General features: G+C 46.2%; 1 protein-coding gene across 2 annotated transcripts in view; it reads left to right on the top strand.

Annotated features, from left to right (window-relative positions):
* The window catches only part of PKN2 (protein kinase N2), a 674671-nt gene that overhangs the window by 528731 nt on the left and 118534 nt on the right, over nt 1–27406 (top strand). For both annotated transcript variants that reach the window (XM_086953970.1, XM_086953971.1), the window contains exon 19: nt 10509–10651. In XM_086953970.1, the coding sequence (XP_086810096.1) occupies nt 10509–10651 (143 nt within the window). The remainder of the gene's footprint in view (nt 1–10508; nt 10652–27406) is intronic.

Raw genomic sequence — 27406 nt, 5'->3', positions numbered from 1 at the left:
CTATGGAGGCACCAGTTCACAAGACCAAGAGGGGTGGCCCGACCCGGCCTCTCCCGGCCACTAACGGTCACAAACGGTCCCGCCCTTGTCCCGGGCTTCTCCCGGGATGCTCCCGTGATGCAGAGATACTGGAATCGTTATATAGTAATGTCCTTAGGGGGGCGTTACTCGTTCCCAGCCCAGGTGTGCTCAGTGAGGGAATCCTGGGACTTGGAGTCCGCCTCCGCTGTGCAGGCGTCGCTCGACAAGCCCCCAGAGTCCAAAATGTAGATGGGAGCCCCACGTCAGTCTCCCAGAGCCCAGAGTCAGAAGGACAGCACAAGGATTCGAAAATACGACCAGCAAACCTCCATGCTGCTGCACCCCAAAGAGGAGTCATGAGAGCATGGAGGTCCCTATTGATCCTGCTCCAGATCCCCAATCAAGGAGTCCAGTGCAAAACTGGTCCCACTGCACCCCAAATTTACCAGGCCAGTGAGGATGGCCAGCATTTTTGCAGCTCCCTCGGGATGCACTTTTGGGTCTCAGCGATCCACAGAGGCCTTCATTTGGGTGAATGCCATTGGGTCTGTCCTCCTCACCCTCTAATCCCATTGAACCCCCCGTGGTTCCACACTGAATCGGGTACTGACTTCTACTCTGACTCCAAGACCCTCACTGGTTCTGTCTTCATTGGAGCCAGTTCCAAGATTGACGGTGCTGGAGGTCGAGCTACTTCCAACTCCTTTGTTTGACCCTAAAGCAAAACCTGGATGACATCTGGCAAGCCAACCAGAGTGAGGCATATGCCCCCCTCCCACTGGAGGGTGGCATAATAGGGGGCCTATTCACCCTAGGGAAGGGACCCACTGGTTCCATTCTTTTACCTACCTGTAACGCCTCCTAAATCTAGTATTTAGGGGCACCCCTGAACCTTGCCTCCTCAGACAAGAAACTACAAGGAGAAAAGAAGCACCAAACAGCTGTGCCAAAGCTAAGAGGGGGATGCCTACTGACTTACCAGCCTGTCCCCACCTCGAACCTGCAGAAGCGAAACTCAGGTCAGCAACCTCAAGAACCCCAAGGACCTGCCCTGCCTTCCAAACCAAAGACTTTGTCTCCCATGAACACCGGATTTGTTCACCAACATACTCCAGCTCTGGTGAAATTCTCGAGTCCCCACCCGACGCCCACGGCCCAAGTTCGAGTGGCCCAACACCATGAGGAGGTCTCCCTGGTAATCGTGACCAGAGATTCGGTGATCCCTGACCTGCCTCAAGCCTCCAGCCGACGCCTGCAGCCTCGATCCGGAAGATCCCCCCCCCCCCCCCCCCCCCCCCCCCCCAACTGCGACCAGGAGCTGGTAAGAAGATCCGACCTTAAAAGACATCCCTGCCTCCGACGACTCACGGTCTTGGGTGGCCCAATCGATGGTGTTTAACCAACCCCCAGCATCCCTACTTAACTCTCCAAGTGGTGGTCGCACCCAGAAGACCTTCCTCCCCGAGCCTGCAGTGTGTTTGCAAAACAATTGAAAGTAACAGGGCACCTTATGACAAACCAGCACCCAGCCGCCCTAGTGCAGCTTAGGGTGTACCTTTGGTGCTATCTTAAACCCCCATGTGCCCTGAGCTTAAGTCCAGGAACTTTGCTCCCACAACCTTGTGACCTGCTCATGCGCAGCCACCAACCTGAGGCCCCCTATCCCCCATTAGATCACATTGGGCCTCAGCACTCTGCAGCCTACTGCCCTAGTGCCGCTGAGGGTGTAACAAAAGTGCATTCTTGACCCTGGATGACCCCTGAGTCTAACCCCAGAAATCCAACTCCCACAATAAAGTACTTACCGGTAACACTATTTTTATGCATGGGATAACATTGACTGTTTTCTATGAAAACGTTTCTAAGTGTGGAGTTGGAAAATCTATAAAAGTCTTTAAACCTGTAACCAAATAACAAAAACGCTTTTACTTACCTGTTTACAGGAAATGTCCCAATGCAGTATCCAGTTATACTACACCGTGTAAGAAAAGTAATCTACTTGACATTCTATTGAAAAGCCAATACAAAGTATATATACTATATTTCGAAACATTGCATTACTAGTAGCTCTACTCTAATCAAACCAAAGTATATATACAACTGCAAATCAAACTGTATATTACTACAAATCAAACTGTCTTATTACTGCAAAGCATAAATCACTTACCTGTGCCAGGCTTGCTTGGTTCTAGGAAATAAAATAACTAAAAGAATATTTTTACACAAAACCAATTGGTCTGAATTCAGTCTTTGAGTGTGTGACAATCTTTTACCTCCGCCTACCTTTGGGGTTCCGCTGGTCTCTGTGCACACTATAACTCACTTGGTTTAGAATATAAGAGCCAGCTTCCTACAAGCACTCCTTCTGAAAGGAGCGGTGGAGTTAGTGCTAGAACAGGAAAGGGATCTAGGATGGTATGCATGCTACTTACTGATGCCCAAGAAGTATGGCAGTCTGCATCCGACTCTGGTCCTCAGGAAACTTAACTTAATCAAAAAGGAAAAGTTAAAGATGCTGACCCTTGCTCAAGTACTGCTGGCTTTGAAACTTGGAGACTGGATGGTGTCCCTCGATCTGCAGGATGAGGACCGCCACATCCCCACCCTACGATTGCACAAGAAGTACTTGCGATGTGTGGTGGATTCTAAGTGCTACCTATCTGTGGTACTTCCCTTTAGCTTAACATAGTCACCTCACTTCTTCATAAAGGTGATGGTACTTCCTGTGGCCCATTATAGAAGTTTGGGCATCCCCATCTTTCTGTACCTGGACAACAGACTAATAAAGGCAGTTTGCCAGAGGTGTAGGTGCACCATCTGCAGCCAACAGAATCCGTGCTGTTTGACCTGGACTTTTCCATCAACAAGCCCAAATCTCACATGTGGTACTCCAGTTCATTGGTCCAGTACTGGACACCACCCTTCTTCCCACCTTTCCGCCAAGTCAGAGGATTGCTGAAATCCAAGAAATGGTCCTATCCTTTCAGTTCTGAGATTCCTTGGTCTGCTGGCTTCGTGCATTCATGCATTCTCCTAGTTGGAACATGAGGGCCCTGCAGTTGTGCCTCTGCAGGCACTGCATATGGTACAGGGGAGACGTGTTGGACTCCATCTTGATCTCTCCCAGATCTGCGGCAGAATTGGGAATTAGCTTGATGGGGGGGGTAAGAGGTAAGCCTAAGCTCTAGGACGGCCTTCATTCCCCCTCCAACCATGAGTATGGTAGTACCAGATGCCTCCACCCTAGGTTGAGGAGCCCATCTGGAGATCAGAGACTGATCTCCAGAACAGCAGGTCCATCAGATCAACCTGTTGAAACTCCTGGTGCTGAATGTGTTCTTCCTTTCCTCCCCTAAATGTCTTCCTCCCCTCCAGCCAAGGTTGGACCGTCCAGACCTTGAGGGACAACACACCAGAGATGTGCTAGGTCCACAAGCTAGAGCGAGTTGGGTCTCAACTCCATTGCCTGTAAGTGTTGAGACTCTGGTCTTGGGCACACTGTTAAGGGGTCTGGCTCATGGCCAGTCACCTAGCTTGGTCCCTGCATGTTAGAGGAAACAGCCTTACCTGGCATTATCTTGCTGATCACGTGTTGTGTTTTCTACCAGATGTAGTCCAGCAGATCTTCGCCCAGTGGGGCGCTCCTCAGGTGCTCAATGTCAATAGTTCTGTGCCCTCCAATATCCATTGATGGGAGCCTTGGGGGTCGTTTTTCAGTTGAGGTGAAATGTTCAGATGCATTATACATCTCCCCTGCACCCTTGATTCCTCAGGTTCTGAGGAAGATTAACGAAGACTGGGCACAAGTCATTCTCATTGCCCCATATAGGCTAAGAAGAGTGTGGTATGCAGACCTTCATCCCTTCTCCATGTGTCCCTCGCTTCGACTTCCCTTAAGGCCGGACATTCTCTCCCAGACGAAAAGGGTAGTTGTCGTCCTCCATGTATGGAGATTGAGCTGCGAAATCTGAGCTCTTTTAAGCTGCCAACGGAGGTGGTAGATGTCACCTTGTCAGCGCATCACCTCTCCGCCAATTTGATTTACTTAGGCAGATGGTGCAACTTTATTGCATGGGGTGCAGACAGTAATGTGCACCCCTTGGAGGCAAAGCTGTCTCTGTTCCTGCAATATTCACGTTCTCTCTATCAGGGGGTTAGTGGATTAGGCACTGTCAGGAGGCACTTAGCAGCATTGTCTGCATTTCTATATCTGCCAGACAAGCAACCCCTTTTCATGTCCCCCTTTGTCATGCGTATTCTGAAGGGGTTGACAAATCTGTATACTCCAACCCTCTTTGTTTTCCCGCAATGGGACGTTAATTTTGTCTTGACTTTTCCCATGGGAACTCAGTTTGAGCCCCTACATAGGTGTCCCTTTAAACTGATTTTGGTGGGTATCACATCTTCCCGACTGGTGAGTGAGTTGCAAGCTTGTTATATTTCTATAAATTGGTGTTGCCAACCATGGTTGCTTTCCTGCCAAAAGTGATGACTCCTTTCCACATGGATCATTCCATCACCCTCCCAAAAATGTATCCCCCCTGTCCCCCAACCCTATCCTTCGGAGGAGGTGGAGTGGCTGCATCACTTTGGATCTTAGGCGGACAGTCAACTTCTATCTGGACCGTACCAAGGACATATATGTGGAGGACCAGCTCTTCGTCGGAAACTGGGTTTCTACGAAGGGCAGAGCAGTGCAGAAAAGAATTTTCTCGAGGTGCATTATCCCTTGAATCAAATGCTGCTATTCTTTTGCCAAAAAAAGACTCAAGAATGCATAAGGGCTCCTTCCAACAGAGTCAAATCTATGTCTTACGCCTTTGTCATAAAGGCGTCCCGATCTCAGAGATCTGCTTGACTATGACATGGGCATCCTTGCACACTTTCGCCAAGCATTACTGTCTGGAATCGGAGGTGCATAGGGACTGACAATTTGCCAGGTCCCTTCTGCAGAATTTCTTTGTCTAAGCATTCGCCAACTCTCCTCCCTCGGTAGAGTATTGTTCTAAAATCTGTTTTGCAGGTGAGGAATCTGCAGGTTGAAGTATCTATCAGAAGAAAAAGTTACTTATCTGCCGTAACAATCTTTCTGATAGATACTCTGTCTAACTGTCACTTTACTCTCCGACTCATCTGCCTCCCCATTTGATGGATGTCTTATAGTCTGTTCACTCGCCTTGAATGCTTGGGAAAAATAAATGGAAACTGACATCATTGCACCAGGGCGGGCGATATATGGCTTCTGGGTCGTCATCTAAAGTCCTTTCCGGCGTCAGCCATAGCCAGTGCCCCCTACCAGCAACAAGAGGGTTTTTAAGTTTCCGGATCCAGTCTGATGCCTGGGATTGTTCTACAGGTGAGGAATCTGCAGGTATCGCGTTTGTTGCTCATGTTTCAATCTCCATTGCAAGGCTATGTAATGCTTTTAGTCAAGGAAGCTGCAGAAGTGAGTATCCATGAGAAGTTACTTAGCTTCAGTACTGTTCTTTCTGATGGCTACAGGAACTACTGCATATTCCTTGTAAGTCTGTGTTAGAACTGGCTATTTCTAGTAGGCTAAGGCTGACGCCAAAGCCAGGCAGAAACCACCATTCTAGTCAGGGCAAGGAAGTCACACGCCAAGATAACCCCTGCTCACCCCCTTGGTAGCTTTGCCCAAGCAGTAAGGCTAAACTCGGAGGCAATGTGTAAAGCATTTGCGCTAGCGCATAACAGCAACAACATACTAGGCACACCACAAAAGAGACTCCACACAAGGTTATTATAAAAATAACTTTTGTATTGTAAAAACACATCAGATAAAATCACACATTTCCAGGGTGCCAACTGGCACGGGTAATATTCACATGGGATTATTTACAAGACAGGGCCACATGGGCCACTGTCATAATCAACACTTTCAGAAATAGAAATACTTGTCAAATTTGAATAAAAGAATATAACATCACTGTAGCACAAAGTAACCGTTATAAATCACATCCAGTATCTACTGGGAACAGGTACCAGGACCTCACTAGGACCACCTGTACTAAAAAGGACAACCACCTAAGAATAAAATACATTTAGGGGTATACCAAAACACATTACCCATTATGCCTGAAACACATTCAGAGGAGTAATAAATAGAACACATGATGCCTAAAACATTCAGAGGTGTTAAGAATAAAGCACATGATGCAATAAAATACATTCAGGGGTGCAGCGCAAGAAGACACATGATGCCTAAAACATTCAGAGGTGCAGCGCATGAGAAGAAAGGCACATGATGCCTAAAAACATTCAGAGGTGCCAAAATAACACAATAGCGCAAAACCACACAGTAGGCAATTACTATTAAAAACATAGGAATCACGTTGCGCATAACTTACATAAGCCACCACCTGTGGCAGTCCCTAGGCCAACTGGCCTTGTTGGGGCTCAGACGCCCTGAGTCAATGTCAGGGTGCGCTGCCATGCAGCGCCAGTCTCAAAGTACAAAAAGCCTAAACGTGGCCTAAACGTGGCAGCTGCCCACAAAGTGCTGGGCAGCTGGGGAATCATCAAAGAATGAAATGAAATGAAATGAAATGAAATGAAAATATGACTTGTAGAGCGCTACAGTTGCCCTGAGGCGTCCAGGCGCTAAAAAACTGCGACAGGGTCCTCACTGACCCTTGGGCGCAAACTGCACCCACTGTGGGAGCCATACAGGCTCTATAAACACATTCCTCGCAGGAAGGAGAGGGCCGGCACCGGCAATGTGCCCAGATGCCCCCTCTAACAACAAATGGCCCCCGGAGCCTTCTCATGGCTCTGGGCAACGTTTGGGCGACCCGCTGCCAACCGGGGCCGCCCTGACTCTGTGCCTCGAAGCGGCACCAACATGCAGCAATGCGGGCCCTCAAGAGCCCTTCGCGGCTCTGTAATCATGGTGGGGCGACCCACTGCCATTCGGGGCCGCCCTTACTCGGTGCCTCGACCGGCACCGCACGGAGCTTCATAACATGCCCCCAGAGCCTCTCAGCTTTAAATCACGTTGGGGCGGCCCACTGCCATACGGGGCCGCCCAATCTTCAGGCCCACAGCTGGTGCCTCGCATCGGCACCACAACAGCCTCGCGGAGCCCCCCCTAGCTGCTTGCACTCACCGGCCGTCATCGGCGGGGGCTCCTCTCTGCAGGCGGCGGCGCAGGACTTCTCGTAGCTGCCGGTATGGATTTGCGGTGGAGGCGGGCACCGACAATGTGCCCCGCGCCCCCTCCGCTCCTCCCTCGTCAGGCTCCTCTCCTTCCCCCCGGACTTCGGGGGCGGTACCTTCCGGCCGGCCGCGCTCGGATTGCCCGGCCGGCCAGTCACTTCCGGGTCGCCGCGGGCAGCGCAGCAGCCCCTCTCTAGCTCAGGTAGGCAGGCAGACAAAAAAAAATATCGGCAATCACGGCGTGGGCAGCCGAAGATAAAGTAAAGTTGAAAATAAGCGAGGTGGGCACTCATAAAGTAAATAATCAAATAAGCGGGGTGGCACCCGCCAATCCTCACGCAAAATGCGTGCAACGAAATGCAGCCAGGAGCGCTCTCAAGCGCTAGGATCACAGCACAGCGCTCCCAGGCGCCAAAGGTCCCCAGAGCAGACCCCTACAGCAAGAAGGGTCCACAGAAAGCGCTCTCTGCAGGAAAATGCAGCTTCTCCATGCTGAAAAGGTCCCAGAGATTCCCAGGAGGCAAATCAAAGTCCCCCCCATCAGCCCAGCCAAGGCAGAGGGGTCCCCCCGGAGTCCAGGAAAGTCCATCAGAGGTCCAGGGGATGGGCAGGGCCCAGGGATTCCCCTGAGCCCCAGCAGCAGCATGCCCCTGGCAGATTCAAGTTAGAAACAAGAACATTTTGGAAGGGGACACAGCCCCTTTTTATACAGTGAAAAGTCTTTGAAGTCCTTTGAAGTCCTTTGAAGCAGACAGTGTGAGAACCAGCTAGAACTGGTTATAGGGAAGTCCCTTCAGTATCAGGGACAGAGGTGACAGTCGCCCAGCGGGAGGTGGAGCCAGCTTTGTAGTTAGGCAGGCACAGCCCTTCACTATCAGGTGCCATCTCCTCCCACTTCCCTGGCAGCAGATGCTGCCTTTCATCCATGGGCTGACTTCAGACAACCTCCTGGGCTCTCCAGCCCCTGTCATCCTCAAACCAGACAGTCAATCCACAAGCAGGCCCAGGCACTCTGGGCCAGGCTCACCAGCCAATCACACGCCAGCACCAACTTACACAAATATGCCAACTTCCAAAAGTAGTACTTCTAGACTAGACACAGTCATGCCGCATATATCATTTTGCAGCATTCATTGTCACGAGTTCGTACATACCAAACTCGCCCCTGCACTCCCCACACATCAGGAACTACCATGGGCATACATATTCCCCATTCATTCCTATGGGAGGGCAGGTCACTCTCCACATTCACAGAGAGCTCAAGCACTTTACACTGTACCACAGCGAAAAAGTGCGCAGAGGCCTAAAATCACCACCACCAGGTTCCAAAAACAGGCTAGGAAAAAGCAAAAAGTCTAGGGGTGAACCTGCCTAAAGGGCCGGGTCCAACAGTCTGTCTCCTATGTGGTTGCGGAATAGATTGACTTTGTTCTTTTCATACTTTTGTCTCCATCCTCTACATGATTTGCTTTGATGGGTACATAGAAATATCTTGGGACATGACTGGCGCTACCAGCCCATCCTTTTCTGCGTTAGTCGTAGCACAAAAGCTGTGAGCTTTAGCATTTGCTAACTTAATATCTGGTTTAAGTGTTTCAGTGCTTGGTCTCCAAAAGGTGGAGTTTTTGGAAACTAGAAATGTGAAAAATTGTGACTTGAGGTCAGTGGAAATGTTATTTCCCTCAACTATAAGCTCACAGCCAGAATTTCGGGGAAAACAATTACATTTAATCAGTTAAGGGTCAAGACAATTTGTTCAAGAATAGTTCAAGCTAGTACCTATAAGTATTATGAATGTATCTATACTTTGTAGCTGATTTAGAGGGTTTGATTGGAAATATTAAACCCTGAGTCACAGATTGACAAATATTTGACCAAGATATATCAAACACTGGGTCTTAGAGCATGCCCTCTTAATAGGCATACCTATGGTGTTTAAATAGATTTCTCTAGCTTGTAGTAGCATGATTCTGTTACCAATCTGTACGTATGTTATTGGAACCAATCCTAGAAACTCAAGTGACTGCATTTACAGCCACACTAACGGTCGGAGGAAAATAACTAGTTCCCACCATCCAAACTAGTTTCCTTTCAAACCACTCAATACTTAATTGCCTGTCTTTCGCTCATCTTACCAACAAAAATATTGGAATGGAAATTCTTTGTATTGATGATCTGTGAATTTTACTTCTGCCTTTCATTCAGTTAATAAGGCTGTTTTTGTGGAGCAAGTTAATTTCTATGCAAGGTAATCAATTGCTGACTTCAATTCAAAGGCGCTATTGTTTTATCTGGCGCTTGTTAATAACCTGATAATGAGTTCTCTAATAGCCTCCCAAACCAAGGATGTGGATCAAATGTGTAAAACAGAGTTTCAGATTAGCACCACTACTCTTCAACCTACAGATTTTGATGTTCAACTATACACGCTCAATAGCCAAATAGTAGGATAGTTCCTTTACTAGTGCCAGCATTTGTCTGTACTGACAAGGTTAACTCACTCTCCCATAGTTTTACTAAGTTTGAACTCTTTATAGTTATGGAAAAATGAACTATTTGCTTTTATAATTTGTCTAGGTCTTACATGTACAGCTTTTTAGGGTTTTAGGAAGTAACAAAGGCAGTTGTCTTGATCGTTACTGTTTAGAATTTGAGACAATTTAAAAATGATCCTGAATTAGATTGATCAAGTGCCTAATTGTTATGATGCAAACAGCTTTACAAATAAATTGAAATATAATTTTACAATGAAGGTAAAAAAATACTCGGAGCAGATAAATTGATTGTACACATCTACGAAGAATGAACGAGAACTAGGAATCGGTTTTGTGAGTAATTATTTCTACTATTTTTCTCCAGTGGAAGACAAGACACTTTTTTTTCGTTATTGTTTAGGATTGGTTATCTTCCTTTTCAAGAACTAATCAATAGTTGGAATCCTCTCTATAGCAACAATACTAACTGCAGGTTATGGTGAAAATAAGGAACCCTCCACCCCCCCCCCCCCCCCCATATTCTGTTTTTCTCAATCATTAATATTTTAAAACAACAATCAAATTTACATCTTGTTAGAATATTTTAGTAGGTATATAAATGTTTTTTTTGCCTTAAGATTTTATGGAGGTTTTATACTTTAACCAATACAGACTAAAACGAAATAAATAGGCCATGCACTTCACAAGCAAAAAAAAATCAAGTATAACTTTAATTTTACTCCATTTGATGATTAGTTTAGACCACAGTGTGACATCCTGGGTGTATTTTATCCCAAAGGGCTAGGTCTTTGATTCCCAATATTTTTTTTTTTTCAGGAATGGGATTTGGAGACCGAACAAGCACTTTCTGTGGCACACCAGAATTCCTAGCACCGGAAGTGTTGACTGAAACATCCTATACAAGAGCTGTTGACTGGTGGGGTCTTGGAGTGCTAATTTATGAAATGCTTGTTGGTGAGGTATGCATAAACACTTTACAAGTAGCATGATTGGAAAATCGTATTAATGATCTGGTAATATTTTCACTTTGCTTAAAAACTGCATTTATAGCCCTCTGAATTCTACAGTGGTCAGAAACTAATGTATCCGCATTAGTTGTTAGCTACCAAGTGCAATCTACATTTTGATTAACGATTCATAAAAACATTCTTCAGCCGGAAATAGAAGGTGGGGGCTTCATCAGTCATGCACGTATTTTAGCAACTATTCGTTTTTTAATGTGCAAGTTTAAAACATTTTCAAAAAAATATCCACTTACAGCTATCTACAGGAAAAAGACATAACCTACGCAAAGCACTTTTGAAGAAGAGGATTACTAAGCAGTATTAGATGTGCATGTATATAATCTACTTTTGAACTATTTGAGCGCAAATGTTCTACTGAATCTTTAGAACCTTTTTTTATTGTTTAAAGTCTTCTTGGATAAGGGTGATTATGGAACTCTCATTTTTCCTGGCTTCATTAGGGTCCATGGTCATAATGTGTTTGTTTATTTTAGGACATTCCTTAAATTCATTTGGGAAACCCTTGTTTTCGGATCATTTATATAGACCAACTGCCATGCTGAATAGATTTGTCAAATTATGTCCTAGTTAAAGGATCCAACCTTTTGTACAAGTTATAAGTCTGCTGGGCATAACAGGCCTGAAAAGGTAGTGTTCGTCCAAACTCTTTGGCATGCTTCACTTGACATCATGGTTACTTTCGCCAGTGTTCCTGCAAAGCAATATGAATTTCCCTTTGTTTAACCCTGGTGTATTTGGTAGTCATTAGGCAATATCTCCCGGATATTGAAAGATATAAAAACCATGATTGTTTTCTTTTCTTGGCCAAGACCATCCCTCAAACAGAACAGTTCTGTCCTAATCTCCAATTTATAGTCACACTTAGTTCCTGCTCTGAGCACCCTGACTAGGCCAGCATTGTCTCAAGCCTTTGTTGGTAGTCAAGTAGGGACACATGCTCCATCTACAGTTCTTTGCCAGGAACATCCTACATTCTTGATTTCCTGGGTACTTTCTAGTGCTATAGCAATTGTCACTAACTACAATACTAAATAAGAGTGAGGCCTGATCATGGGTTCATCCCTATCCGTGGGACTACCCTTCACCTATATAATTGCAGGGTTGGAAATTGGGCTGGTTTTAGCTGTATGAATGTTCCCATTAGCCATAACTCATCCGATTTCCCGCCTTGTTATAGTAAATTTATACATTCAGTCCACAAGCATGTTGCCTCTTTTGAAGCCCTGTTTTGTGTGGCATAAATAATTTTACACCTCAAAGACATGGATTTGTTAACTATAGCCTGTTATTCTAATAATGAATGGTGGAGGTGTAGTATTCAGAGGGGCACTTCAAAATACAGTAATCAGAAATGAGGAAAATGGAATGAACGCAATGGTTTTAGACAGGTCAGCAATTGAAACAATTTTCTTAGATAAACTCAAAGCAGCACCACCAGTCAGGACATCATTGGGCATTCAAGATCCTTATTGGAAACTATAACACAGTTGCTATGTAGGCATAATCTGAAGGCTAGAAAAACTGAAGAAAATACAGTCTGTTTCATTTCCTCTTTGAGTGTTTGGAATTGAAGAGAGAAATTAGTATTTTTTCTCCATATGAAAAGGAAAAGAATACTTATTCAGTATCATGGTCATAGATGTTAAAGTATTTCCCTTCTGCATGCATGGACCCTCGAACATTACATATTCAATATTTGTACATATAGTTAAATACACAGGATACCATTGTACATATGAGATGCAACACCCTTAAGAAAAGCCTATCCAAGACAGTATTTTTCTTTAAAACGCAGACTGCTGTATCTTTAAAATAATCCCTGCGAACTACATTGCAGCATTTGAAATGTAAACATGCAAAATCTGTCATTGGGGGAAGAGTGTCAATATAACTGCCAGGGAAATGTGTAACATGGCATCAGTTGTACTAAAACATCAGTCGACCACCTCCAGGCAAAGGCTAGTCTGTTAACATTATTGGGTGTTTTCATCAATATGCCAAAGTCACACCTGACTCCTTCACAACGGTTTCCCTTTAACAAGCGACTTGGATACTGTGCTTTTTCGAGCTAATCCTCAGTCTCATCGAGTCTTGGACATTTTGGCTATGAACTTGATGTTTCAACCATTTATCTGGGTCTCAGTGAGAGTGGCTATGAGACATCTGGGCCTCTAGGCCGCCTGTCATGCTTGTGGACTTTGCCAGGTGGCACAAACTTGCTCTGGAGTGAGATCTGAAGTCTCAGTGGGCTCAGCCCCAAGGCAACCTGTCAGAGTTCACCCACGTGTTTAAAAAGACTGCAAAAGATCTGCAGTGGTGGTTGCTTGACTGTAATTGGACCAGTGGCATCTCCATCTCCCTTCCCAACCCAGTGCTAACTGTCCCGACTAATACATCGATTGATGGGTTTGGCGGGGGAGGGTGTAGCATATGGGTCATGCTCCGGCAGTAGCTCGACTGCACATCAACTTGTTGGAGTTGCAAGCAATTCACTTAGCACTAAAGACAACCCGACAGCCATGGGGTACAGGCTTTGTCCCTCTGGAAGTGGCTGAATGATCAGTGCATGTCCTTTACCAACCAGCACCTGGCAGCATCTTTAAAAGCCAGGGCGGACAAAGTCAACTGCTGATCCCTAGCAAATCACAACTGGTAGTTATGCTCTGAGTGAACCAGGGTATCTTCCTACAATGGAGTAAACTCTGGTTCATCTATTCTCCACCTCAGCACAGTGGCCAGACAATTCCGCGTGGTCGTTCACAAGCAGTTTCCCTGAGATGCTCCTATCTACATTGGGATTCCTGTATGCCTTCCAGCCCTTCCCTTTCCTGCTAAGGATGCAGAAAAAGATCAGGCCCAAGTCATTCTAGTGGTCTTGAACTGGGCAAGCAGTGTGGGGTACCTGGAACATCTGACCATGAGCATTTGTCCTTCAGAATGGCGCCCCTTCAGGAGAACCTGGTGTCACAACAGCATAGCTGAGTCTTGGGCCTGCGCCTAGACAAACAACTCCATGCGTGTTCCTTGAGTGATGACAGTTGATGGCTTTTGATATTCCTCACGGCGTAGTTCGTGTATTTCTGGCAACCAGGCTCTGTTCCGCTCAGTCGATTATATTCGGGGTGCTGGAAAAAGTTTGTTGCTTGGTGTTAACCCCCGTCATGCTAAACCTTTTCTAGCAAGTTTGTCAGACAGCCTTCTGTTTTATCTTTCATTAACCCAGTAAGAGCTTGCTGTGGCAACAGTTAAAGGTTATTTGTAGCCCCTTTCCACTTTTTATTGTTACAGGATCAGCCAGCCCTCTTTAAGCTGCCTGTTGTGATGTGTTTTTTGGAGGGACTTACCAACCTTTTGTGGTGCTTCAGTGGGTTTTCCTTTGGTTCTCTCTTCTGATGTGCACATAATTTGAACATATGCACAGTTGTCCCTTACGCCTCTTAACCATCAAGACAGTGTTCCTTGTTGCAAGCACGTCTGCTTGGCGTGTGAGTGAACTCCAGGCATTTTGTGCCCAACAACCATAACGTTCATTTTTCCTGGATAAAGGGAGATTTTCTACTAACTGGTTACTCCCTTCCACAAAGGGCAATCCATTACTCTGCTGGCCTTATATTCTCCACCTCACCCATCTAAGGAGGCGAAGTGGCTTCACCTAAACCAACCCTAAGAAGACTCTTAATTTTTACATCAATCGAAACCAGAAAATGCCGGCATGATGGTTAGCTTTTCTTTGTCTTCTCTGGAGCAAAATCGGCACAGAAGAGGACCATCTTCCAGTGGATTTTCCTGTTCTTAAAGGTTTGCTATGGTGTAGCTCTGAAGTAGCCCCCAGTAGGATTTAATTACATGCTCACTTCACCAGAGCAAAAGCTGCTACCACTCGTATGGCGTGCGGTGTGCCAGTCGTAGACATTTACTAGGCCATTACGTGGATGTAGCTACACATGTTCAGAAGCTCCTTGGACTGCCAAGATCTACCCGGCAGGATTTCTTGATCTGAGTCATTCCACTGACGCAACACTTACGGTGGTACTGCTTTATTATCTATTCACAAGGTGAGGAATCTTCAGTTAGCAGTCTCTGTCAGAAGAACAGTTTACCTTTGCTAACTCCTTTTCTGGGAGAGATTTTATATAACCGCAGATTACTCCAGTATTGGAACTTTCATAGGTTCACCAGCTTGAATCATACACTGTTGTTGAGATGGGAGTCTCTGTATATAAAAATAGCAATTAAACATAACATAAACTAGAAAAAAGGCCTAGGCCAAAAATTTGCTTTGTAACATATCTCAATTGTTTTGTAAAAAAGATCAAGCATAGGTTTCAGCCAATCAGAGCACCCTACCCCTAGAACACTCCTGAAAGATCCTCAGACCTTCGGATCTTTTACCGCATATCAGGCTAGGTAGTCTCCACTGAGCTCTGCTCCATTTTGTCTTCAATTCGACTACTTCGGGTGTTTTTATAAACTGTTTCTTGATTCTTCTTTGCCCATTTTAGTACTGGTTGTACCATCTTCTTCAGTGTACAGTTCCTTTCTCCTGACTTTATGATGTCTGACTCGGAGAAAGTCTCTTCAGAGCCTGTGCCACCTGCTCCAATAAAAGGCTTCATACGGACGACCCTCACAGAGACTGCATTTATTGCCTATATTCCAACCACAAGGCGAAAGATTGCAAGGTATGTCATACCTTTTCTATCAAGTCTTTAAGATCGACACTGTCGGCGAAAACATTCTTCCCGGTTGACACACAGTGATGTCCACCAATCTTCAACATCTAAAGCCAGGGGTCCTCCATCGAAGAGTTCCGCTCCACCTCTGCCACCATCATCATCGAGGGCTTCACAATTATCGCCGACCCTTATCCCCCCGACGTCATCGTCAATGGTAACAGAAAATATGAAGACAGCGGCGAGTACATCATCTGAATTGCCGCCGGTATCGACAACACAGATTGTGGCTCAGTCAAGGTCGACCACCTCGTGGATGAGGGAAAAATCACCTAAAAAGGGGAAACAAAAGCGAATTAGACACTTTACACCAGAGGTCTTCAAACTTTTGGATGCCGAGACCCCCCTGTCAACATTTTCAAGCGTAAGGACCCCCTCCTGACAATTTCTGTGCAGAGTTATGCAGTTTACCCATGCCCCTTACCTCTCACCCCCTTCCTTCCATCCCTCTCTTCTCTCCTCTCCCAAACCCGGATCCCTCTCTCACATTTCAGGCAGATGGTTATTAGCCCCAGGACACCTTTTGGTAACAGTAGCACACTACAAATGTAAATAATAGGCAGAATCAGGGGATCCACTAGACCTGAACTTCAGGGGGTGGGGGGGTTAACACTCCCAGCCAGGGCTTGTCCAAGCACTGGTCGCACACAGTGCAACAGTCTTTCCACCTTTACCATGAATTCCCTCATTACCACTCACCAACAATACACCTCATCTCTCTATAGCACCTGTCTGACCAACATTTCGTTTTTTTATAGCGCTACTCATAGTTTACTCACACTCAGTTCTGTGATGTGCATGGTACATCTTCTTTGTACACAGCACTTTAACCTTCCGCACTGTGTGGGTGACAAGAGTGCCTATGTGACTGCACGGTGAGCAATGCAACAGTGTGAGAGTATGGTAAAAGGAGTGACTGGAGGGTGAGTGAGATGACCATATGAATTTGGGTTCGGCTGTAAGTGCAGAGTGGGACGAATTAGTGCATGGTTAGTGATGGCCTTGTTTGAGTGAGCTACAGATTGAGCAGTAAGGGGGGGACAGGTGAGTGGAGTGTCACATGAGTGCAGGGTGAGAAGTGTGCTCGTGTGACTGCAGGGTGAGGTACAGAGTGAACAATGCAAGCCAATTTTTAGTGCAGAGTGATCACTGTGAGAGCAGGGTGAGCGGGTGAATGTTGTGAGTTAATGGTGATCAGTGTGAGTGCATGGTGATCAGTGTGAGTGCATGATGATCAGTGTGAGTGCAGGGTGAGCGGGTGAATAGTGTGAGTGCATGGTGATCAGGTTGAGTGCATGGTGATTAACCATGGGCGAATTTTGCGAATCCGCGAATTTGCGGATTTGCGAATTCGCGAATTTGTGCAGATTTGCGGATTTTTGGTTTTTTGCGTGTTCGCGGGTTTTTTGCGTGTTCGCAGGGTTTTTTGCGTGTTCGCGGGGATTTTTGCCTCTTCGCGAGCCGCTTGCATAGCGAAGTTACCCATGCAGTCGTTTATGGGAGAGGGAGAGAGAGATAGATAGATAGATAGATAGATAGATAGATAGATAGATAGATAGATAGATAGAGAGGGAAAGAGAGAGGGAGAGAGAGAACGAGAGAAAGAAAGAGAGGCCAGATTTCTGAAGGGCCAGATTCCTGAGTTGCCCCTACAGAACATACAGCTTTTTATTTTTAGCAAAATGCATATGAACATTGTGCTGTAAAGGTCTTTTAGTTTAACCCCTCCTGACAACTCAAAATGGGTGTATTTGCCATCATCTCCCTTCTTCCTGTTTTTTATATCTGTAAGTGCTTCCTGTTGAGGTTTAATTCCTTGGACAGGTGCCTCGTTGCCTACTTGTAACTATTCTCTGACCCTGCTTCAAGGGTCAGAGCAGGGTCAGAGAATAGTTGCAAGTAGGCAACGAGGCGCCAGGAAGCAATTAGCAGCAGGTGTCCAAGTTGAAGTTAATTTGTTTTTAACCCTTTTGTAAAAGGTTACAAAGAAATTAGGTTCAACTTTTGCACCTGCTGCTGTAACCCTTGCTTGGCTGAAAATTCGTCCCCGCTGATTCGCGGATTTTACCGCGATTTCGCGAGATTCGCGGATCGCGAAATCGCGGAAAATCCGCAAATTCGCCCGCGAAACGGATTTTACGCCCACCCTTAATTGGTGATCAGTGTGAGTGCATGGTGATCAGTGTGAGTGCATGGTGATCAGTGTAAAAAAAATGTAAAATTGATACTTGTATAGCGCACTACTCACCCGCAAGGGTCTCAAGGCGCTTGTACGAATACCGCTGTGGAACCCATCCTGGCTTTCCCTGTGAAGCGTCCACTCCTGGGCACCCCCAAGGTGGAGGCCAGGCATCCTTAGCGTTGTGGGGGCCGGTGTGGAGATTAAGCAAGCTATTGCCCAGAGTTGCAGAGTGGGACTCCATGATTAGAATAGGCACCGAGGCGAGAATTATCAGGTCCGTGGAATTTTTATCCCAAGATCCGCCGAGGCGGGGAATTGAACCCTGGTCCCGGGCTAGACCTCTGCATCAGGGTCTGCCGCTCTAATCTTTGAGCCACACTTCTCCAGTGTGAGTGCATGGTGATCAGTGTGAGTGCATGGTGATCAATGTGAGTGCATGGTGATCAGTGTGAGTGCATGGTGATCAGTGTGAGTGCATGGTGATCAGTGTGAGTGCATGGTGATCAGTGTGAGTGCATGGTGATCAGTGTGAGTGCATGGTGATCAGTGTGAGTGCATGGTGATCAGTGTGAGTGCATGGTGATCAGTGTGAGTGCATGGTGATCGCTATGAGTGCATGGTGATCGCTATGAGTGCATGGTGATCGCTATGAGTGCATGGTGATCGGTATGAGTGCATGGTGATCGGTATGAGTGCATGGTGATCGCTATGAGTGCATGGTGATCGGTATGAGTGCATGGTGATCGGTATGAGTGCATGGTGATCGGTATGAGTGCATGGTGATCGCTATGAGTGCATGGTGATCGCTATGAGTGCATGGTGATCGCTATGAGTGCATGGTGATCGCTATGAGTGCATGGTGATCGCTATGAGTGCATTGTGATCGCTGTGAGTGCGATCAATGAGTGCATTGTGATCGCTGTGAGTGCATTGTGATCGCTGTGAGTGCATGGTGATCGCTGTGAGTGCATGGTGATCGCTGTGAGTGCATGGTGATCGCTGTGAGTGCATGGTGATCGCTGTGAGTGCATGGTGATCGCTGTGAGTGCATGGTGATCTCTGTGAGTGCATGGTGATCGCTGTGAGTGCATGGTGATCGCTGTGAGTGCATGGTGATCGCTGTGAGTGCATGGTGATCGCTGTGAGTGCATGGTGATCGCGTGAGTGCATGGTGATCGCTGTGAGTGCATGGTGATCGCTGTGAGTGCATGGTGAGTGCATGGTGATCTCTGTGAGTGCATGGTGATCGCTGTGAGTGCATGGTGATCGCTGTGAGTGCATGGTGATCGCTGTGAGTGCATGGTGATCGCGTGAGTGCATGGTGATCGCTGTGAGTGCATGGTGATCGCTGTGAGTGCATGGTGATCGCTGTGAGTGCATGGTGATCGCTGTGAGTGCATGGTGATCGCTGTGAGTGCATGGTGATCGCTGTGAGTGCATGGTGATCGCGTGAGTGCATGGTGATCGCGTGAGTGCATGGTGATAGTGTGAGTGCATTGTGATAGTGTGAGTGCATTGTGATCACTGGGAGTGCAGGGTGAACGTGAAAGTGAAGGCGAGAATGAGAAGTGAGTAGTTTTAAAGCAGGGTGCATTCCCAGAAACTTGAAGCGTAGGGTTTCAGATATAAGTTAAACTATTGCTATAATGGCATTAATCAGGGTTCGAGGGTGGAGGAAATAATGTGCTGATCCTGCAACAAACTTCCAGTCTAATGATTAGGGTTACCAGCTCATTATTTTGATGGCCCAGAAATAAGCAGTCAACTACAGCTGTATTTTTTGCACTTATCTGTGAATACTTAGAACAGCAAAAATAAATAGAAAGCACGTTTAATTGTGTTCTAGGGATGCCTCAATGGTCCATGACTAATAATTAAAGAAAATAAAGACAGAAAAGTCACATCACTAATTAATACATACTTTTTTATGTATAACTCAATTTAGTGTCAAGAGCAGGTCTCTGCAGCATCTTTAAACAACACATAGCAGGCATGTTTCTTTTGGCAACCCAACTTTATATTTCTTTTCATTAAATGCATTCTCACATTACAGCAGTAAGTGTAAAAATACAAATGTAAGGAATAGGCAGAATGGGGGCCCAGTGGGTATTGGAACCATAAAAAAACGAAGCTTTGGTAATCAGTTAACAAAGGCATGTAAATATGCTAATGGTCTTTAAAGACCTGTGAAAAACTCGAGCCGGAGATGAGACTCCAGACACTGCCCAGCCGAGGCCCCAGGAGCGCGAGCTGCACTGCAGCAGCCCGGGCTGAGACACAGGATGGGGGAGGAGGGGGGCCGAAGCCCTGGAGGCCATGGCAGAAGTGACACTGTGAAGGCGCGACCCCCTTTGCATTGCTCCGCGGCCCCCCTGGGGGTCGCGCCCCACAGTTTGAAGACCCCTGCTTTACACCATAGGTCACCTCACATAGTAAAGTGGCATTTTTACTTCCCTCACATCTCCTGGAGGAACAGGATTTCGATGACTATGAAGGACCTTTTGGCTATGCACACAGCCCATCACAATTGCATTTGCAGTGTCAGTAGGATGATGATTATGAGATGGACTACTAGGACCAACACTATTATATTCCACAACATGAGTATCACCAGCAGTATCAAGAAGAGATGATCTGCATGCCATCTTCAGTACTTACAGACTTACACTTTATACCATCTGAGTATAAGAGAAGGTTTCCTTCAGCATCTACTTCTCAAAATTCTGCTTTGCCACCTTAGCAGATGTCTGTCTCTTCCACTCTGCTACAAGGTTACATTTTGCAATCTACAGTTACTCCACAATCACCACCGCCTGCTGCTCAGCAGGATCCAGTAATTACGGCTGATGACCACGAGGAGGGAGAGCTTAGAGGTCTGCACCAGGAATGGCATCACTATCTCATACCCACACCATCTTCTGCCTCTCCAGTTCCCATCAATTCTCAACAAGAGGACATCAGTGAATTCAATATGTTGCTGGAAAGGGCTGCCAAACATTTTGATTTGCTAATGCCTACACCTCAAATGGAATCCTTTCTTTATGACTTCAAAGAACCATTTACGAAGCCTGTATGAGCCATTCCATTTGTTAGCTACATATGGGAAGAAGCCCTCGAAGTCATGAAGACCCCACTCAGGTTGGAGAAAAAATATCCATCTCTGGAGAATGCTCCCACTTGTCTTGTGGGCCATCCGAAGCCTGACTCTGTGATCTCTCAGGCTGCACAGAGAAGGTCTAAGACGCTGTTGGCTCGATTACGACACCTCCAGATAAAGAAGGCAGATGACTTGGTAATGCTGGCAAACGATTCTCCTTAATTTCAGGTCTCATAGTGAGGGCAGCCAATGGTCTAGCGATCTTGGGACATTATGTTAGTCCGATGTGTTGCGATCTAGCTCGATACATAGACCTCCATACATGCAGCTCCCAGATGAAAATAAGAAGGAAGCAAAAAAGATCATCCAGGAAGGGGAACAGACTTCTCAGATATTATAAACTGTTCAATGGACATTGCTACCACAGCTTTTAGATCGCTGGGAGGCGAAGTAGTCTGGCTCAGGGCTACATCTTTCCAACCTGAGGTGCAGAACAAAATCCTTGATCTTACCTTTGTTGGAGAGGCCCTGTTCGGTAAACCTATTGATGAAGCACTTCAGGACGTAAAGAAATGCACTGAACCTGAAAGTTGCTGGCGAAACTTCAGTACCATAAGGTACGCTTCCGAGGAGCGCATGGAAGAAGTTTTCCATCATATAGAGGTGGATACCAACAATATGTGTATCCCTCGGACACCTCTTTTCTCAGCAATATGGACCACAATAAACCCAGCGTCAACCACAATCTGCAGCATACTCCAGATCTGCCCCTAGAGGTAGAAAAGGGTGACTGTAATGGATTCCTCACATCGCCAATGACAATTTTCAGACTCCGGCTATCTCTCACCCCCTTTCTTCTCAGATCACCTTAAGGGGAAAATGTCTACGCAACTCATTGACAAAAAAAATAACAACGGACCAGTTGGTTCTCAACCCAATTCATTTCAGCCACACTCTGGAATTTCTTCACTCTGCCCCACTTACGAGTGATAAAACATCTACATCTTCTGCGTTTGGAAGTCCTTTTGATATTCCAAAAAGGAGTAATAAAACCTGCTTTTGCGTCCAAAAGGGAAAGAGTTCTACTCATGTTTCTTTTTGGTATTGGAACATTTCAAGCAGTGACAACTGATTCTAGACTTGAGGACTTACAACACCTACCTCAAAAACAGTCCTTCCGCATGGTCTCATTGCAGGACATACTATTGCTTCTAAACCCAGGAGATTGCATGACCTCTCTTGACCTACCGGACGCATACTTCCACATCCCCATCTATCCCTCTCACAGAAGTATATGTGATTTGCTATAGCTAGAGCTGGGAGCCACTATCAAAACAAGGTCCTGCCATTGGGCCTGAAATCAGTGCCAAGAATATTGACCAAACGTTTGGCTCCAGTGGCAGCCTTTCTGAAGAAAAACCAAAGGGGATGATGGACAGAGTGTTGAACATTACAAGCACTCACCCCCAGTCAACTGATCTGGGTTTCATCCATCATCATTCTTTAGTTCACTTCTCCACCCCAGTTCACACATGGCTATATGCAAGTCAGTCTGACCTTGTGCCTCATGGGAACAGTCCAGCCCGAACTGCCAAGCCAGGTCGCATGGTCAATTCACCTTTGCCTAAACTTTTCTGCCAATTCCCCTCCTGCCAAGGCTGCTGACTAAGGCAAACCCCTGCAGAATCATCCTCATAGCCCCATCATTTCTGTTTCAGCATTGGTACAGGGAGCTCCTCCTCCTTTCAGAGAGTCAGAACATCCTCTTTGATCCCATTCCTGACGATGTCCCAGAGACAAGTGCTACGTCCAGATCCTAAATTGCTTTGATTAGAAACATGGCTCCTGAACACCTTGAGTTTGGCCATCTGAACCTCTCATCTAAATGCAAGAAGATTCTCTCTAATCCCTGGGTACAGAGCACAAACAAAACATAAAATGAAGTGGAAGCGATTTTGCCTATGGTGTCAAGAATCGAACATACATCCATTCTCTTCCTCATTACATTAAATCCTTCCTTACATCCTTTTGGCAAAATCGGATAAGCTCACACCTCCATAAAGGTCCATCTAGCTGCAATATCTCGTTTTAAAAGGACCTCTTCTGGGCCCTCTTTATGGCCAGCAATGATCATTACACAATTCAGTAAAGGGTTATTGAGGGCCTTTCCACCAGTCAGATCTCCACTGCTCTGGCATCTTAGCGTAGGCATGTCGCATCTCACGAGGCACCATTTTGAGCCTATTCATACAGCTGATCTCAACTTTGTTTAATCGAAAGTTGCCCTGCTTCAGGCGTTGACATCTGCTAGAATAGTCTGTGAAATTGAGGCTCTCACTATTCAGGCGCTTATACAGGCACCATTTCTTCAATTAAGGGATGACCGGGTCCTGCGTACCAACCCTCGATTAATTTCCAAAGTTCCTTCAGACTTTCACTTGAACGAGCCTCTCATCCTCAAAACCTTCTTTCCCACACCAGGGGTGTTGAATTTAATAAAATATCTACTTCTCCATGGGACCTGTTGCTTCATAAAACTACTTGTCCTGTAACAAAATCTATTTGTCCCTTTGGTGTCATGTAATGCAGTGTTAGAAAAGGGGGTCTATAGTTGACAAGGGCTTGCACCTTTGTCCAAGTAGGGACCCTTCTTCCTAGTCAGGACAAGGGATTTACACTCTTAAAATAACCCCTGCTCACCCCCTTGGTAGCTTGGCACGAGCAGTCAGGCTTATCTTAGAGGCAGTGTGTAAAGCATTTGCGCATAACCAACAGTAATACAGTGTAAGCATTACAAAAGGACACCACACCAGTTTAGAAAAATATCCAATATTTTTATTTACTTAAAAGAAGACCAAATACGACTAAAATCGACCATACAGTACGTATATGAATTCAGTTGTCAAAATAATGTTGAAAAACACAGTTCCTTGATGTCGATAGCTCCGTCTGGGGCTACCGCGGCGTCATGACCAAACAGTTCTGGCTGACCACGGCGTTGCGGGTCTGCTACGGTGTCGGGAAGACCCGCAAACAGTACCTTTCAGAAATGCAGGGCGTCAATGACCTCTTGTTAAGCTTCCGAAAACACGGTGTCCGCAGGTGTATGTTGTAGAGGTCGTGCAGGAGTCGTTGGGGCCCTCGAAGTCACACGCGTTGCAGATCGAACTTCTCTCTGGTGAAGTCAGGAGCACTTGTGTCGGCAATCGTCTGGTGCTGCGGTGTAGAGTGCAGCGCTGCGGCATGCGGTGCCCTCAGGTCGCGGTGCGAGCTGCGGCTCGTTGGCCGCTTCAGATGGCTTAGTCTATGAGACCAGGGTCGCGGGTGAGATGAAGGCTGTGCTAGTCACGGTGCTTTCAGGTCACGGTGCAAGCAGCGGCGTCATCGTTGCTGAAGCGCTGTCGTCGGCTGACGAACTGGAGTCGATGGCACCGGCGTTTGTAGGCCAAGGCTGCGGTGTGGGATGAGGCCTGTGTGTCGTGTAACTTTACGAGCGGTGCCCTCAAACCACGGTGCAAGCAGCAGCGTCTATTCCAGCATGGAGCAGCGGCGGGGATACCACGGCGTCGTCGTGAAGCGAGGCAGTGCCCACAGGTCGCCATGCGAGCAGTGGCTCGGTGTCTGCATCAGCAGGCGTTGACGGTGAGAGCAGTGTTGCGTTGCGGAAGTGCCCTCTGCAGTGCCGTCAGGACATGGAGTCGGCAGCGGCATTGTAGAAGTCGTCTATCTTGAAGTCTTTGCTGTTCTTGAGACTTCTTGAACAGGGGGCAAGCTCTACCTCAAGCCTTTGAAGAAATTCACAAAGTAGATTGCAGAGTCTCCCCCGCTCACGTCACTCACAAACCAGACAACCAATACACAAGCTAGCAGAGGCAGGCTGGATGGTTAGGTCAGAAAATACCCACTTTCTTAAGGTGTTATTTTCAAACACAGAATGTAAAAACCAACTTCACTAAAAGATACATTTTGTCATTCTGAGTTCAGGCATACTAAACTCTAATTTCTATCATGTTCCCTGAGTCAGTTAGGATTATAGGAAGTTCTAATCAAACTGCCCACTCTGGCCTATGGGGAACAGGTAGCCTTGCAATAGTGAAAAATAATGTAGGCTGTAATTCAATATCAGGACATGCCATACGCCAGGGCGTGTCCTACTTTTCACATACAATGCACCCTGCCCATGGGGGTACCTTGGGCCTACCTTAGGGGCGACTCACATGTAGAAAAGGGAAGGTTTAAGGGACTTGCAAGAGTGTGCACTTGCCAAGTCGACATGGCAGCCCCAGACTGAGCACAGGCTCTGCAATGGCAGGCCAGAGTTCCACTTTACGGGCTGTTTGCGTGGGTGGCACAATCCAGTGCTGCAGCCTTCCAACAGCATTTGATTTATAGGCCCTGGCACTCGCAGTGCACTTTACTAGGGACTGACCCATACATCAAATAGGCCGATCATGGAAACACCAATCCATAACACATTTTATACAGGAGCACTTGCACTTTACCACTGGACAGCAGTCAGGAAAGTGCGCAGAATCATTACACCAGCAAAAACAGAGTCAAAATCGGGAGGTCAAAAAGCAAAAAGTCAGGGGAAACACGTCAAAAGATGCCAAGTCTAACATGCAGCGACAAATTATAGCAGCAATCTCATTACATAAGAGCGCTGATAACAAATCCTCGGATTATGCCAGGGCTCATACCATAGTAGGGTTTGAATACTAACAATACACTTGTTTTGCCACCTTTCCACAGATTTACTCACTGGGGCTGGAGGTAACAGTACACAATAGTTCCCAATGGGTGGAGTGCCCTTTTGAGTAGGTGCAGACCTACTGACTTGCAGGTATCATGGGTTTTCATCATCTTGTCTCTAATATTTTCCCATATAGAGAGAGGCTGGAAATTTACTCCTGACAAGGGCTTAAGTAAAACTTCTTCCAGGGTTTGGGGGGGAATAAAGTGGTTTGTGGGAAAGTTAACTTGTTTCCGAGCAACAGATTTTCGCATGAGGAAATCTAAACACGATTACTTGGCAATGCTAAAATGCAGTTGTCAAATATTTTCATGGGGTGCAATTTCCTGACCTACTTCAGTAAATTCTTTTGAATTCATGAAAGCCGTAAATCTACACAACTGCACGGACATATACCATGGGTGCACTTTTGTGACTTTCTTTAAGCATTGGGCCCCTATTTAGGTCTGTCGCTTTGTTTTTATTAAAATACTCTCCCTCTCTCCATCTACCGGCTGGGTTGTCTGTGAGTGACAGCTTTCTGCTCTTTCACAAGGAGCAAATTGGCATGCAAAGTCGTTTTGTTTAGTGACTAGAACAACTATGGCAATGTCTGTTTTTTAGACCAAATTTTTTTTTGCTTTTACCAGTGTTTGTTATAATGATGTGCGCCTGGCAGCTCCCACAAATCCCCCTCAGGGCGGAAAGCCCACGAGAAGCCAGGGAATTTATTTTTAGGTCTCGCATGCGTTGCAGCGCAAAGCTCTGCTCGCTCGGCGAGCAATTTTGTGGATGAGGGGTTTTCAGAAAGGGGCTCGAAGTCCCGCCCCTCATTTCCATTGGCTCGCGTCACTGTTTATGCTAAACTGTGGCCTGCCATTGGAAATGAGGGTTTTTGTGGATGCTCTTTGGCCTCCGATCCGGACTGGGTCGCCTGCTTTGTTGCTATCGCAAAGTACTTTATCTTTATGGGGCCATGTGTTTCTAATTAGAAACACATGGCCCCATAAAGCTAAGAGATCAATGCTTGTTTTTTTGATTTCTATTTCTCAAGTGGCATTTTGGTAGGTACGGCTGTGTAGAATTCTGCCTCCAGTCCTGTCTGTGGTGTCCTTAAGAATCCTGATTTCATTTTACAATCGCTCACTCAACACTTTATAGGGTAGTTACCGAGCGGCCATGTTACTACGGGAGGAGGGGGTTAGGCATGTCCCTACTGTCTTAATGCCCGCTCACATGTTAACAACTTCCATGACTAGTTCATTGCGCCCTAACAATATTAATTCACGTATATGCCCCTGCAAACTGGCATCTAATGTATCCTTCACGTATCAGATCGTAATGGTAGTGTTATGGAAATGAGTATTGACCCCAACAGAGCACTCTTTAGTCTGACACAAGTAGATCAGAGTCAGGCGGGGACACAGTTGCACTTCACACTTTGCTATTCACTAGGAGTCGATCTGGCTGTATTCCACATTACAACTTGTTGTATTCTGGGGGGAGGCATCCGCATGAGATTTGTTCAATCTTACGTGCAGTGTCTATGCCATTATAGAATCTCTCGAACCTGGTGAGCCCAGTGCGCTGCGCTTTCCACAGGTTATTGTCACACGGATTTACATATGCTGAGGCCTGTCCCTATATCAAGTTTTGTGGCTCTTTGCACTTTACCGTATGATATATTTTTGTCTGTCTTCTAGATTTTAAAACTCGCTGCCACTGTGAAGGATAAAACCTATAGGAGCTTGTAAAATATTCGTTTGTCCATATGTGACGTTTTAAAAATATGCTGCAATGGCTATATTGATTTTATATTTGCTTACATCCGTGCATCTGTCATCCTTCGAGGCTCCATGCATTAGGCGCTTTATAGAACGATTTCAGTATGGTGCTATTCTAGGATCTCCAACCGGGTCATGGTGAACTTGATTTTGTGTCCTAA

This window comes from Lissotriton vulgaris, chromosome 1_1 (assembly GCF_964263255.1).
Source record: "Lissotriton vulgaris chromosome 1_1, aLisVul1.2, whole genome shotgun sequence".
Classification (NCBI taxonomy): Eukaryota; Metazoa; Chordata; class Amphibia; order Caudata; family Salamandridae; genus Lissotriton; species Lissotriton vulgaris.
The sequence above is the reverse complement of the archived record's forward strand: the minus strand, read 5'-3'. Positions and strand labels throughout refer to the sequence as shown.